This window comes from Choristoneura fumiferana, unplaced genomic scaffold (genome assembly GCF_025370935.1).
Source record: "Choristoneura fumiferana unplaced genomic scaffold, NRCan_CFum_1 Sck3bRy_60;HRSCAF=231_pilon, whole genome shotgun sequence".
Taxonomy (NCBI): Eukaryota; Metazoa; Arthropoda; class Insecta; order Lepidoptera; family Tortricidae; genus Choristoneura; species Choristoneura fumiferana.
In genome coordinates, this window is record NW_027413046.1 from 1 (window position 1) to 13211 (window position 13211).

Sequence of the window (13211 nt, forward strand, 5' to 3'; positions counted from 1 at the left end):
CAGTATAACCACCATATCCTATGTCCTTTTCCCTCCCCGCACGCCTACGTATCTTCTATCGCATCGCGCGCGCGACAGGAGCGCGCCCTGATTGGCGGATTTAAACGCGGCTCGCCGAGCGCCAGCCAACATGGAGATAGAAGGAGTTCGAGAGAAATGTCGACACGCGCATGATCTTGTCGCTGTAAAATATTGGTATTCAGGACTTTGTTCCATCTTTTGGTGCCTCTCGATTCGTCGCGAGTGCTACTTGGTGAAGGAAGCTGAGGTGGCCACCGTTTTAGACTTTTTACGAACATTTGGTGCTGTTTAGTGGTGAAACGAACGGGCTACGCCCTACTGGATTGTTCTGGTCCGCTCCGTCCTTGGACGCTGGACCCTGGACCCTGGACATCGTGCACTGGGAGCTACGCAAGGATCCTCAAGGTAGGCGTGCTCTTCCATCTACCACTGACTGCCAACGTAGATTGTCTACCATAACCCCTTTATTAAATACAGTCCACTCTTGCTGGTGGCTGTTCCTCCATACCTACACCTCAGGCCGTATAGAAACCTTCGTTTCTCCGTGCCTCGCATCAGGTTTTCCAATTCCTGACTCTCGTTCCTTCCGCGCTAACATTTTTGGTTCCTTCGAGCCTGGATAGGTATTAACCTACCAGCATCTAGTTAGGTATTTTATTCCATAACCTAAAATAAAAACCGCTAGTTTTAGGCTAAATTCGTTTAGTTCTACACTTAGGATACCTAGGTTTAAATACTAATACGTATCCATTTACTCCCGCCCTTATAGGTATTGCCTAAAACACCGTCGTTTAGGTTATTATCTATTAAGTTAATAAATCCTATTCGTAGGTTTTAACAATTTGTTTAATAAGTTACTATAAGGAAACGTTATATTTTGTACTGCATTCGTGCTTTAAAATATTTAGTTCTTTTGCTAGCTTAAAACATAATATCTTACCGCTAACTTACCTAAAACATAATATCTAACCGCTAACTTATCCTAAAACATAATATCTAACCGCTAACTTATCCTACATTAACTATAAATTGTAACAGCAGTTTGGGTAACTACCTACCTAACCTTTTCGTTTTAAAACGAGCGGCATACCCACTCGTCGCTAGGTAGCTATATATACGTGCGTATACGGGCATCGAGAGCGCTCGCCGCACGCGCCTCGCCTCGCCGCTCTGTAGGCATATAGGTACATACCCATACTGACCATACCCACTGGTTGTATAAAACGATATTTTCGCGTGTCGCTATGGCTAAACAAAATGAAAGTAGTTCTGGCGATAGCAAAGACTTAAACATGGATTACGAGTCTGATTTGTTTATGTTGGAAGAGCGACGTAATATCCTTTTTCAATTAGTTCAAAACATATACGAAAGTGCCCTTAAAGCTCACACGAGCTCAGAGCTTAAAGAGAAATTCCTCTGCTCCGTCGCGACTATCGATGAAGTTCGCACAGAGTTTAAAAATTTAGTTAATGAGTATAATCAAACATTGCTTAAAAACAAAATTGGCGCGAAACCTAATTACCAGCCAATTATTGCTTTCGAAGAAATGTTCTGCCGCATTAAGCGTGTGATACAACAATGCGAAACACCTTCGAGGGCAGAACTCGGTCCAATCATGCCTAAATTACCTGCTTTACCTCCATTGGAGCTTATGTCATTTGACGGTGATATACGAAATTGGCCTCTATTTTATGCAAGTTTTAAGTCAAGAGTGCATAACAACCCATCGCTGTCAGATGACGACAAACTGTATTATTTAATAGGCAAGTTGTCGCCAAGGGCCCAGGCTGTGTTCTCGGGAATAACGCCGTGCGCTGATAACTATCAGCTGATCGTCAGCTGTCTGGTCGATAGGTATCAGGACACACGGACGCTCGCGTCCACTTATTTAGACCAAATAAATAACTTTAAAATGACTGGCCCCGCTTCTTCGTCCAACTTACAACTATTTATGGATAAGTTTGTCACGGCCGCGAATGCAATTAAGCATCTTAATCTGAATGATCTGGCGGATTACATGTTATTACACACCGCCTTAAAAAAGTTGGACGACGAAACGGTCCTCGCGTTCGAAATGAAATATCGCGACGTGAAAATGCCGACGTTCGGTAATCTTTCTGATTTCATCAAAAGTCAGTATAGAGTGTATCAAAATACGCAGCCTAGCATTAGTGCAGGCCCGTCGCGATCTTCCAGTAACACGCAACCGCCTAAACTTAAGCGAAGCGAAGCGAAGATGCCTAACGCTCAGAGTTACGTAGCCAGCGCGATACCTACTAAGTGTCTGTGTCAGAATATCGTACACGAACATTTCTTTAAATGTCCCACGTTCAGTACTATGACGCCAGTTGAACGTTTCAAATGCGTTAAAGAAAATAATGGATGCATTAATTGTTTAAGTTTGAAACATCGATGCCGTGATTGTGGTTCAAACTCAAAGTGTCGCAACTGCCAACAGAAACATCACACCTTATTGCATAGGGATAAAGTTCATAATGAAACGTCGCCCGGCCCGCGGTCGGCTCGCCGCCGCCACATCCCGCGCAGCCCGCTATTGAGTCTCGCCCGCCGCCATTGCCGAATGACGCAATAACGTCGTGTAACACGTCCATTGCCGCGCATGTGAGTGACGTTCCTGATAAGGTCACCATACAAAACGCGCAATGTATACAACGTACAACGATATTGCTCTCTACCGCTCAAGTGTTAATCTACGATAGTAGTGGCAAATCACAAATAATTAGATGTTTGTTAGATTCGGCATCTCAAAGTAATTTTATTACGCAGGATTGTTGCACACGTTTGGGTTTGAACTACAATAAAAAATCTCGCATGATTGTTCGCGGTATAGGCGGCGCGGAAAAATCTATTAAAGGCACGGCTGACTTTAAGATATATTCGCGATTTAACGAAAATACTAGTTTTGATGTATCGGGGCTCGTAGTGGACCGTATCACGGACAACCTGCCGACGGTGCCCGTGAACGTATCCATGTTGTCCCACATATCGTCGCTCCCGCTGGCCGATGAGTCGTTCGCGTCGCCCGCCTCGGTGGATGTGCTACTCGGCGCATCTATATTTCCGCACCTGTTGCTACCTAACATGGTACATAGCAGTGTACCCGACATACCGCCCGCTATACAAACAGTATTGGGATATATTATGATGGGTTCAGTTCCTGCCGTAGTACAGGCCCCATATAAATATAAATTCACAACTGCTTGTTGCGCTGTCGTCCATGAGTCGCCGTTGGACCAAGTTCTTAAGAAGTTCTGGGAGCTTGAAGAGGTTACCGCTCCGCCCGCTCACAGTCGCGATGACCTGGAATGTGAACATCACTTTCGCACCACCACTACTCGCGATGATAGTGGTAGGTACACTGTTGCGTTGCCTTTTAGTGATGACGTGTATAAGTTGGGTGATTCTCATACCGCCGCCTATCGCAGGTTTTTATGCCTCGAAAGAAAGCTGGAGGCATCCAGCGCGTTACGTACCGCCTTTGACGATATCATTCGCGAATACGTCAATAAGGGATACTTATCGGAGGTAACGACTGACGTAAATAGTGTCGGATATTTTATACCGACCCTTGTAGTTATTCGTAGCGACAAGGATACCACGAAATTTCGCATGGTTTTAGATTCGAGCTGCAAAACGACAACAGGCATGTCTCTCAATGACGTCTTGCATTCGGGCCCGAATCTACAGGGTGATCTTTTTTGTATACTTCTAAACTTTAGGTTATTTAAAATCGCCCTTACCGCAGACTGTCGTCAAATGTATTTGCAGATAGGAGTGCATGAATCCGATCGCCGTTTTCAACGGATCTTGTTCCGATTTCATCCGCAAGAACCTATGAGTACCTATGAGTTTAACCGAGTATGCTTCGGCATGAAGTCGAGCCCATTTCACGCGCTGCGCGTAGTGCATCAGCTTATCGCGGATGACGGCGATCAGTTCCCTATCGCGGCGACCATAGCGTCTACCTCTACCTATATGGATGACGTCTGTTTCAGCATTATGGCTGACGACTCGGCGACCAATGACGAGACTGTGGCTATAGCTGCGAGCAAAGAGCTCATAAAGCTATTCAAACGTGGTCAGTTTGATCTTGTCAAGTGGACGTGCAATTCGGAAAGCGTGTTGCGTGAGATCCCTGCTTCGCACCGAGCGTCCACAGAGCTCGAAATAGATAAAGGTGTTCCTCAAAAAATCCTCGGTCTACATTGGAATAAAGTAGGGGACTTCTTTTATTTCAAGGTCAATGAACCTGATACAGCGTGTACCAAAAGGGCCATACTGTCAACCGTAGCACGTCTGTGGGACAACGTGGGCTTAGTAGCTCCCACCATTTTGTACGCAAAGCTTCTTATTCAGGAGCTATGGCTGATAAAGTGTGACTGGGATGAAACGCCTCCACAGCGTATTGTCGAATTGTGGGACCAGTTTTGTGCTGAGCTGCCGAGACTTAACGAGATTCGTATACCGCGCCATCTCGGGGTAGTGCAAGGTTGCACCGCGATGCTTTTAGGTTTCGGAGACGCTAGCGAGCGTGCTTACGGTGGCGTCGTGTACCTTAGGGTCGCTAATGGAGCTGACGTGACGGTTCAGCTGGTGTGTTCAAAATCAAAAGTAGCACCGCTGAAAACCGCTTCTGTAGCGAGACTGGAGCTTTGCGCTGCAGTTCTGCTCTCGAAGCTCATGCGTACGGTGTTAGATAACTTCGAACCACGCTATAAAATCAATCAGATCTATGCCTTCACTGACTCGAAGATCGTTCTTTGCTGGATTAATTCATCTCCTCACCGCTGGCAAACGTTTGTGGCCAATCGCGTCGTAAAGATAGTTGAGAACGTACCCGCCGATTGCTTCCACCACGTAGCTGGAGTTCAGAACCCGGCTGACTGTTTATCACGTGGCCTCTCGCCCGCGAAGCTTATAGGCCATCCGCTGTGGTACCAGGGACCGCCATGGGTTTTGAATGATCCGACAGAGTGGCCCATAAAAGAACACGATCGCGATGCCGTCGGTGAAGGTGAAATACCTGAACTAAAGCCACTAGCACATGCCGTCACTACGGATAGTGCCGAGTCTCCCCTTTACACACTCGCACAGCGGACCTCATCTTGGTCAAAACTATTGCGAATCACGGTTTACGTATGCCGTTTTTTAAAATTACTGCCGCGCAGAGCGACGGTTTCCAGATCTGACTTGGAAGTAGCGGAAAAGAAAATTATAATTTCTCTTCAGAATGTTCACTTCAGACAAGACATTCAAAATTTGAAAAATAAAGAACCATGTTCTCCCACATTACAAAAACTGCATCCGTTTTTAGACGAGGACGGTTTAATTCGCGTTGGCGGCCGTCTGACAAATGCTAAAATTGATTACGCGCAGAAACATCCGTTTGTGTTCCCGCGTCGCGATCACGTCGTGGATATGGTAGTTGATTACTATCACAAGAAGCATTTGCATGCCGGCCCCGAACTACTGATGTCCTTACTCAGGTGTCAGTACTGGATACTCGCCGCTCGACGAGTAATCCGTCATCGCATCCACAACTGCAACACTTGCTTTAGAGCAAAACCACGACCTTCTTTGCCGCTCATGGCTGACTTGCCGGATTGCCGCGTCAACCAAGCAGTTAAGCCTTTCACGCACACAGGATGCGACTACGCTGGTCCTATCCAGTATACGCCAGTGCGTGGACGAGGCGTCAAAAGCCGCAAAGCATGGCTGTGTATTTTCACGTGCCTCACGACACGTTGTCTCCATATAGAGATAGCGACAGAGTTGAGTACTGTCAATTTCTTGTCAGCATTAAAGCGTTTTTTATCGCGTCGCGGTCCAGTACAATGTATGTACTCGGACCAAGGAACCAATTTCATTGGCTGCCGATCATACTTACGTGACCTTTACAAGTTTCTCGACCAGTACCGACCCCACTTTGAAAACCAACTTTCGGAAAATCGCATTGATTGGAAATTCAATCCACCCGCATCTCCCCATTTCGGAGGAAGTTGGGAAAGTATGGTTAAGCTCGTTAAGAATCATCTGTTCAAGGTCGTTGGACAGCAGATATTGTCTTACGAGGAGCTGCTGACTGTGCTAGCCCAGGTCGAGGCACTTGTAAACTCGCGCCCGCTCACTGCTATGAGTAGCGACCCCGCAGAGCCTGCTGCACTCACGCCGGCTCATTTTCTCCACACGGCGCCACTACTCTCCTTGCCCACTCCGTATGTGGAAAACTTAAATTTGCAAGAGAGATATTCTCTCCTCGACAAAATTGTAAAAAGTTTCTGGCAGCGATGGCGAGTTGAGTACTTGCATCAATTGCAATCTCGCGCGAAGTGGACAACACCAACCACGCCTATTCAAATAGGTACAGTTGTTGTCATTATAACCGACAACATACCACCTTTTTCTTGGCCTTTGGGTATAGTGGATGCTGTTCATCCCTCGAAGGATGGTACTACGCGTGTTGTTACTGTTAGGACCACTAAGGGTACTTTTACGCGCCCCGTTGTTCGATTATGCCCATTACCTAGTCAATAAGTCTGCAGCTCCCTTTGCTCAATAATTTTAGTCGTAGGTAGCTAGTAGTAATAAGTTATTGGAGTTTCAGACTCTATATGTAGATCTTAAATTTTAATTCTTAGTTAGCTAAGCATAAATTGCCGAGTGTTTGCTCCTTTATTATAATGTAATGTTTGTAAAGGCAACCCTTTAACGGGGGGAGGAAATGGTAACGCCAAATAAGTACGTTTGAATTTCGCGCGCTTTAATGCGCCTTTTGCTTTCGTGCAAATTTTATTACTTCCAAAAAAAGTTGCTTAGGTTGGCAGTCAGTATAACCACCATATCCTATGTCCTTTTCCCTCCCCGCACGCCTACGTATCTTCTATCGCATCGCGCGCGCGACAGGAGCGCGCCCTGATTGGCGGATTTAAACGCGGCTCGCCGAGCGCCAGCCAACATGGAGATAGAAGGAGTTCGAGAGAAATGTCGACACGCGCATGATCTTGTCGCTGTAAAATATTGGAATTCAGGACTTTGTTCCATCTTTGGTGCCTCTCGATTCGTCGCGAGTGCTACTTGGTGAAGGAAGCTGAGGTGGCCACCGTTTTAGACTTTTTACGAACATTTGGTGCTGTTTAGTGGTGAAACGAACGGGCTACGCCCTACTGGATTGTTCTGGTCCGCTCCGTCCTTGGACGCTGGACCCTGGACCCTGGACATCGTGCACTGGGAGCTACGCAAGGATCCTCAAGGTAGGCGTGCTCTTCCATCTACCACTGACTGCCAACGTAGATTGTCTACCATAACCCCTTTATTAAATACAGTCCACTCTTGCTGGTGGCTGTTCCTCCATACCTACACCTCAGGCCGTATAGAAACCTTCGTTTCTCCGTGCCTCGCATCAGGTTTTCCAATTCCTGACTCTCGTTCCTTCCGCGCTAACATAGGCTAACTGCACACCGTAGAGGAAACCTTTATTGTTTTCCAGAATGCGATTCTGTTAATGCAGTAACAGACTGTAAGACAGATCTAAAACTGTGGCATGAACGCTTGGGGCATCTCAATGCCAAAGATGTAATTAAACTGCTAGGAAAAATAGGCCTTGCCGTGAACTCAAGTGGGATCAATGTAAGCACTTTGCGTAGTTGTGATATTTGTGCTAGAGGAAAAATGACCATGTTACCATTTACTGAGTCAAATGGTCCGTGTAATGAACGGTTGCGTATAGTGTATTCCGACATAGTAGGTCCACATTGGACCTACCTATTGTCGAGGTCCTATTGGAGATGCCGAATCAAAAATCAGGTGCTAAATATTTTATCACTTTTATTGACGACAGTACTCGTTGGTGTGAGGTTTATTTTCTGAAGACCAAAGATAAAGCTTTAGAAGCATTCAAACTGTACAAAAATTATGTGGAGAAATATACTGGGTCAAAAATAAAATACTTTCAATCAGATAATGGTGGGGAGTATGTCAATATAGAATTTGATGAATTTTTACGCAAGGAGGGAATACAGAGACGACTAACCGTACCTCGTACTCCTCAACAAAATGGAGTAGCCGGAAAAATGAACCGTACGCTGGTTGAGATGGCCAGGTGTATGCTTCTAAATAGTGACTTGTGTATTAGTTTTTGGGCTGAAGCTATTGATACGGCATGTTACGTTAGAAACCGCTGCCCAACTTCTGCCTTAAACGGTGATATTCCATATGAAAAGTGGTGTCAAAAACAGGTGAATATCTACTATCTACGTAGATTTGGAGAAAGAGTATATGTTCTGGACAAAAATCCAAACTTAGGCAAATTCGATGCTCGTGGAATCGCAGGAGTATTTGTCGGATATTCAAAAACAACCAAAGGGTTTAGAGTATGGATACCTGAGAAGAGAAAATTTATTGTCTCTAGAGACATAAAATTCACTGAATTGCTATCAACAGATTCAGCGACAAAATCACTGGATGAAGCAAAGGACTTCATAGAGAGAAAATGTAGAAGAAACACAAGATCTTGAATTAAATCCAGATCAAGAGTGTGAAGTGGTAGTAAGAAGAGGATCCGGTAGGCCAAAAGTAATTCGTACGGGTCGCCCAGGACGACCGAGGAAGGTCTACAACTATGTTGAAGTAGAAGAAAGAAATAGCGAGTCAGAAGCAGAAGAGTATAGCGATTGCATCGACTACGCAGGCGCAGCTTCAGAAATATCTTTGAACGACGCTTTACGTAGCTCTGAACGCTCGGAATGGGAAGCTGCCATACTGTCCGAAATAAGGAGCCTAGTACAAAAGGGCACCTGGACTATTGTCAAAACACCACCAAACACAAATGTCGTTGGCTGTAGATACGTACTTACCACCAAAATAAACGTCGATAAAACTACTAAGAAAAAGGCCAGGTTAGTGGCACAAGGATTTAGCCAGCGTTTTGGAGTGGATTATGAGAAAACATTTGCGCCAGTTGCCAGATTAGAAACAGTACGATTAATGATGGCAATTGCTGTAGAAATGGACTTAGAGATTCATCAAGTGGATATCAATACTGCATACTTAAATGGAAACTTGGATGAACAGATTTACATGCGTATTCCACGCTTACTAGAGGAATGTTTGTTAAAATTGGCACATGATAATGACGAAGATCCAGTGGTAGTGAAAAACGCAAAGGAAATGCTCGAGGGTTTGAAAACTGGAGGTGATACATGTCTACTAAAGAAATCTTTATATGGGTTAAAACAGGCTGGGCGACAATGGAATATACGGTTTGACAAGAAACTAAAAGAGATGGGATTAGAACAGTCTCTTAATGAGCCATGTCTGTATATGAGACATCAAGATGGCAAATATTTATTTGTCCTTGTTTTTGTAGACGATGTACTGATTGCATCAGACTGTGAAGGCCGGATATGCAGATTTAAAGACGAATTGAAAAAGGAGTTCGATCTCAAGGATTACGGAAAGGTTAAATACTTTTTGGGAATAGACATTAAAAAAAATGAAAATGGCATTACGTTGTCACAGGAAGGGTATGTCAAGACTATTTTGGAAAAATTTTGTCTATCTAACTGCAATTCTTGTAAAACTCCGAGTGAATTGTCAGATATATTTTCAAGCGAAACCAAAAAGGACAAAGTCGAAGAAAAATGGCCATACCGCGAACTAATTGGTTCGCTTATGTATTTGTCTGTAGCAACAAGGCCTGACATTACGAATACTGTTGTTAAACTTGCTCAGTTTGTAAGTAATCCTAATTTGAGTCACTGGAAGGCAGCAAAAAGGGTCTTACGCTATCTCAAGGGCACGGCGAACTATGGTCTGAATTATAGGAAAACTGGTAAGCCGATTCAAGCATACTGTGATGCAAATTGGGGTAGTTGCCCAATAGATCGGAAATCTTATTCTGGTTATTGTTGTATTCTAGGAGGAGCTAGTATTTCTTGGTCCTCTAGAAAACAGAAGACAGTAGCGACGTCTAGTTGTGAAGCGGAGTACGTCAGTCTTGCGGAAGCATTCAAGGAAGGTCTATACCTTCAAAGTCTGCTAACAGAAATGAAGTTACCAGGGTATGCAACTATATCTATTTATACCGATAGTCAATCAGCGATGTTTCTTGCGCAGGACCCCGTCTTTCATGGTAGAAGTAAACATATTGATATTAAGTATCATTTTATTAGGGGTGTTTTAAAGGACAACAATAATATAATGTTGGGACATGTACCTACGGAATCCATGTTGGCAGATGTATTGACAAAAGCACTGCCTAGCATAAAACATAATAGATGTTTGAATGGCTTAGGTCTTAAACCTTGCTAATCCATAGTTTTTTTGTCAACGAGTTGACTTTAAGTTTGTTCTTGTTGTATCATTTAATGTGCTTAAGTGTAGTACTAGGTACAAATTATTTTATTTGTTTATGCTGCGTTGATTAACTTATGAAAAGCAATAAACCTTGCATTTGAGAGGGCGTGTTGAGGTTCATTATCAAACGCAAAGTTTTTGCTGGCTGTTTTTATTAAACAGTACGTTTTTCATATTGACATGTTACTCTATGTTTTGTTGTTCCTTGACATTCGTTTGTGCTGATTATTTTGCAAATTATAAAATCTGTTATTTACTTGTGTCTGTTTTTAATATTGTGCAATCGATCGCTAGTTCTGCTGAGCCTTAGCGGTCCCCCGACACCGACAACGCTTAGATAAAAAAAAAATTACTAGATACTTTATACTAAATTAACTTAGGCTAACTTTGCGGGAAATCAGCATAGTCCCCGCGGGATAGAGATAAACGAATTCTTCGCAGATGAAGTCGCGGGCAATAGCTAGGTAGCGCATAATTATTTTTTTTATTACTTTTGGCTGAGCAACGTTTGGTATAATTTCGTTACGCCTATTATTCGTTTCGCCGAGTAGTCGGTAGGAAGAATAGCGATAAGCAGATTTACGTTTAGTAGATTGTTTGTTTCGTAATTGTTTCAGTTAACCGAACAACTGTTCGTCGAAACACGATAAGCAGAGTTATCACATGGCATTCATATTGTTAAGTAGATTTAATGTTCAGTCGATTTTTGTTTCGTAATCTGCGTAGATAAAATCGGCCAAACGACAGGTAGGATTTTACTGAGTTGACTATTATATAAATATGCTAGCTGTTATCAAAATGTAGTTAGGTGCGACGACGAGCGTCAGCGAGGAGGAGTGTTAGGTAGAATTGCGACCAACAACGCACGAGCCGAGCGAGCGAAGCGAGCGTGCCGCGGCAGCGGCCGGCGAAGTGCCAGAACCGAACTGCTAGCATCGCGACTTGGTTTGTTTAGACTCCAATATAAAATAAATACAAATGATGGTCAAAAATACGTTTATTACTTGCGTTATACGTTTAAAACTTGTGAGGGTACATAAGAAAATCATAAAGAATGCGCGGTCAGCACGGCGTGTAAAAATGCCAATGAGGCCATAGTGTAATCCACACATATTCGCGGTATTGAATGCCATTCCCCATGCGAAACGAAAAGATGCGAAAAGTTGATATGCGCACTGAATAATAGTTCAACCGTTACAAAAGCGAAAGGTTGTTCGACCAAACGTGCAAAATGTGTAGTGATTAATAGGCTAAACGAATTTCTGTGAATAGTTGTTCGGCTTACTGACTCATATGCCAAGTAAATAGTCTGCTAAAGGTTGAGTTACGAAACGTTAGTCTGCGAAACAATACATCTGCGTACAAATTCATCGGCGTACCGTTACTCGGCGAAACGTTGTCTGCCAATCAATAATCTGCCTAAAAATAGTCGGCGAATCATTAGGTAACCCTAAACAACACTCGTCACGAAGATAAGTGAGAACGTATGAGAAAGCAGCAAATAAATTGGTCATGCAAGGGTATGCATTGCAGCCCTTGCTGTTTTCGTCATCGTCATCAACATCATAATTTTAGCCGTAGGACGTCCACTATTGGACATGACAAAACATGCCAGACGCGCTACAGCGCCACAGTAGCTGCAGTTTAGCACGAAACGCATTATTATACTGCACTCTGAGTCTACTGAAAGATTTAGACATCATTTTATCACACTTGCTCGTCAATGGCGTTATTCCATGCCTGTACCAAAGGCCTCAATTGTTCCCGCGGGAATTACGTATAGTTTTTCTCCCCAAGGGAGTTATGACTTTAGTTTTAAAAAGTTAGTAGGTACGTCATTTCAGACTAAAGAGGTTTCAAGTCAGCCAACGTTTTATTTACATCTTTAAAACTTAGCTATAACCTAATTTTACACCATAAAAATTTGCCACGCTTCATGAAACTTCGTTATTTTTATATTTAAATTTATATCAAATTGTTTTGCAATAATTTTAGTAAATATTTTTTTAGCATGTTGGAATAATCTGGCCGTAAGACCATTCGAATTCTAAACTAAACACGGTTCTTAGTATTATCTATGGTAGACGACTCGAAAAAAGTGACAATCAGGGGGGCTACCACGAAATTCGAAAATCGAAGTTCATATCGTTTTCCTGACGCTAATATTATTTAATACGAGAGTGAGAGGGACGGTACGATATGAACTTCGATTTTTAATCACCACAATTCAACACAATGTACTATTGTAACTTTGGCCGGGTCGATATCTTTGCACTTGACTATACCTATCATAAGCCCATCCAATAATTAATTTACCCACTTGTTGATGAAATAAAGGGAATCCCGGCTCTCTGAAACAAATATTCAGAACTGTTTTATTAATAAATTACTTGTGCGAAACATCTCTCTGTCACATTCATATTATTAACTGAATTCTCAAGTTGAAACAGGAAGGAATATGTTATAATGACGCAGCACATTTACTGGAGTATCATAAGCTCCTGTTTATCTAAGGTCAAATAGTAGGTTAAAATGTAGCTGAAGTATATAAGTCACAGCATTGCACTGACAGACGGAATGTGTGAAACAAAATGAAGTGCCAAATATTATTTCTTGGGTTCCTTTGCTTGGTGATAAATGAAATAAAAGGAAGGAGTGATTTGAAAAGTAGTTTGACATTTGTTATTGATGATACAGGTTCTATGCGCAATGATATTTCTCAAGTAAAACATGGTGCTAACGCGATTTTTGATACCGTTATGAACTCCAATGCATCTCAAATCGAAGATTTTGTTTTGGTAACATTTAATGATCC

At 43.0% G+C, this 13211-nt stretch overlaps 1 protein-coding gene across 1 annotated transcript; it reads left to right on the plus strand.

The window, feature by feature from the left end:
* The first annotated feature begins 1934 nt into the window (after positions 1–1934).
* Positions 1935–10693, plus strand: LOC141445216 (uncharacterized). Its single transcript, XM_074111001.1, has 9 exons — positions 1935–2130; positions 2874–3350; positions 3948–4121; positions 5358–5722; positions 6086–6258; positions 7181–7293; positions 7530–7669; positions 8525–9872; positions 9960–10693. The coding sequence occupies exons 1-9, from the start codon at positions 1935–1937 to the stop codon at positions 10349–10351; spliced, it is 3378 nt and encodes a 1125-aa protein (XP_073967102.1). The 3' UTR covers positions 10352–10693.
* Positions 10694–13211: the final 2518 nt, after the last annotated feature.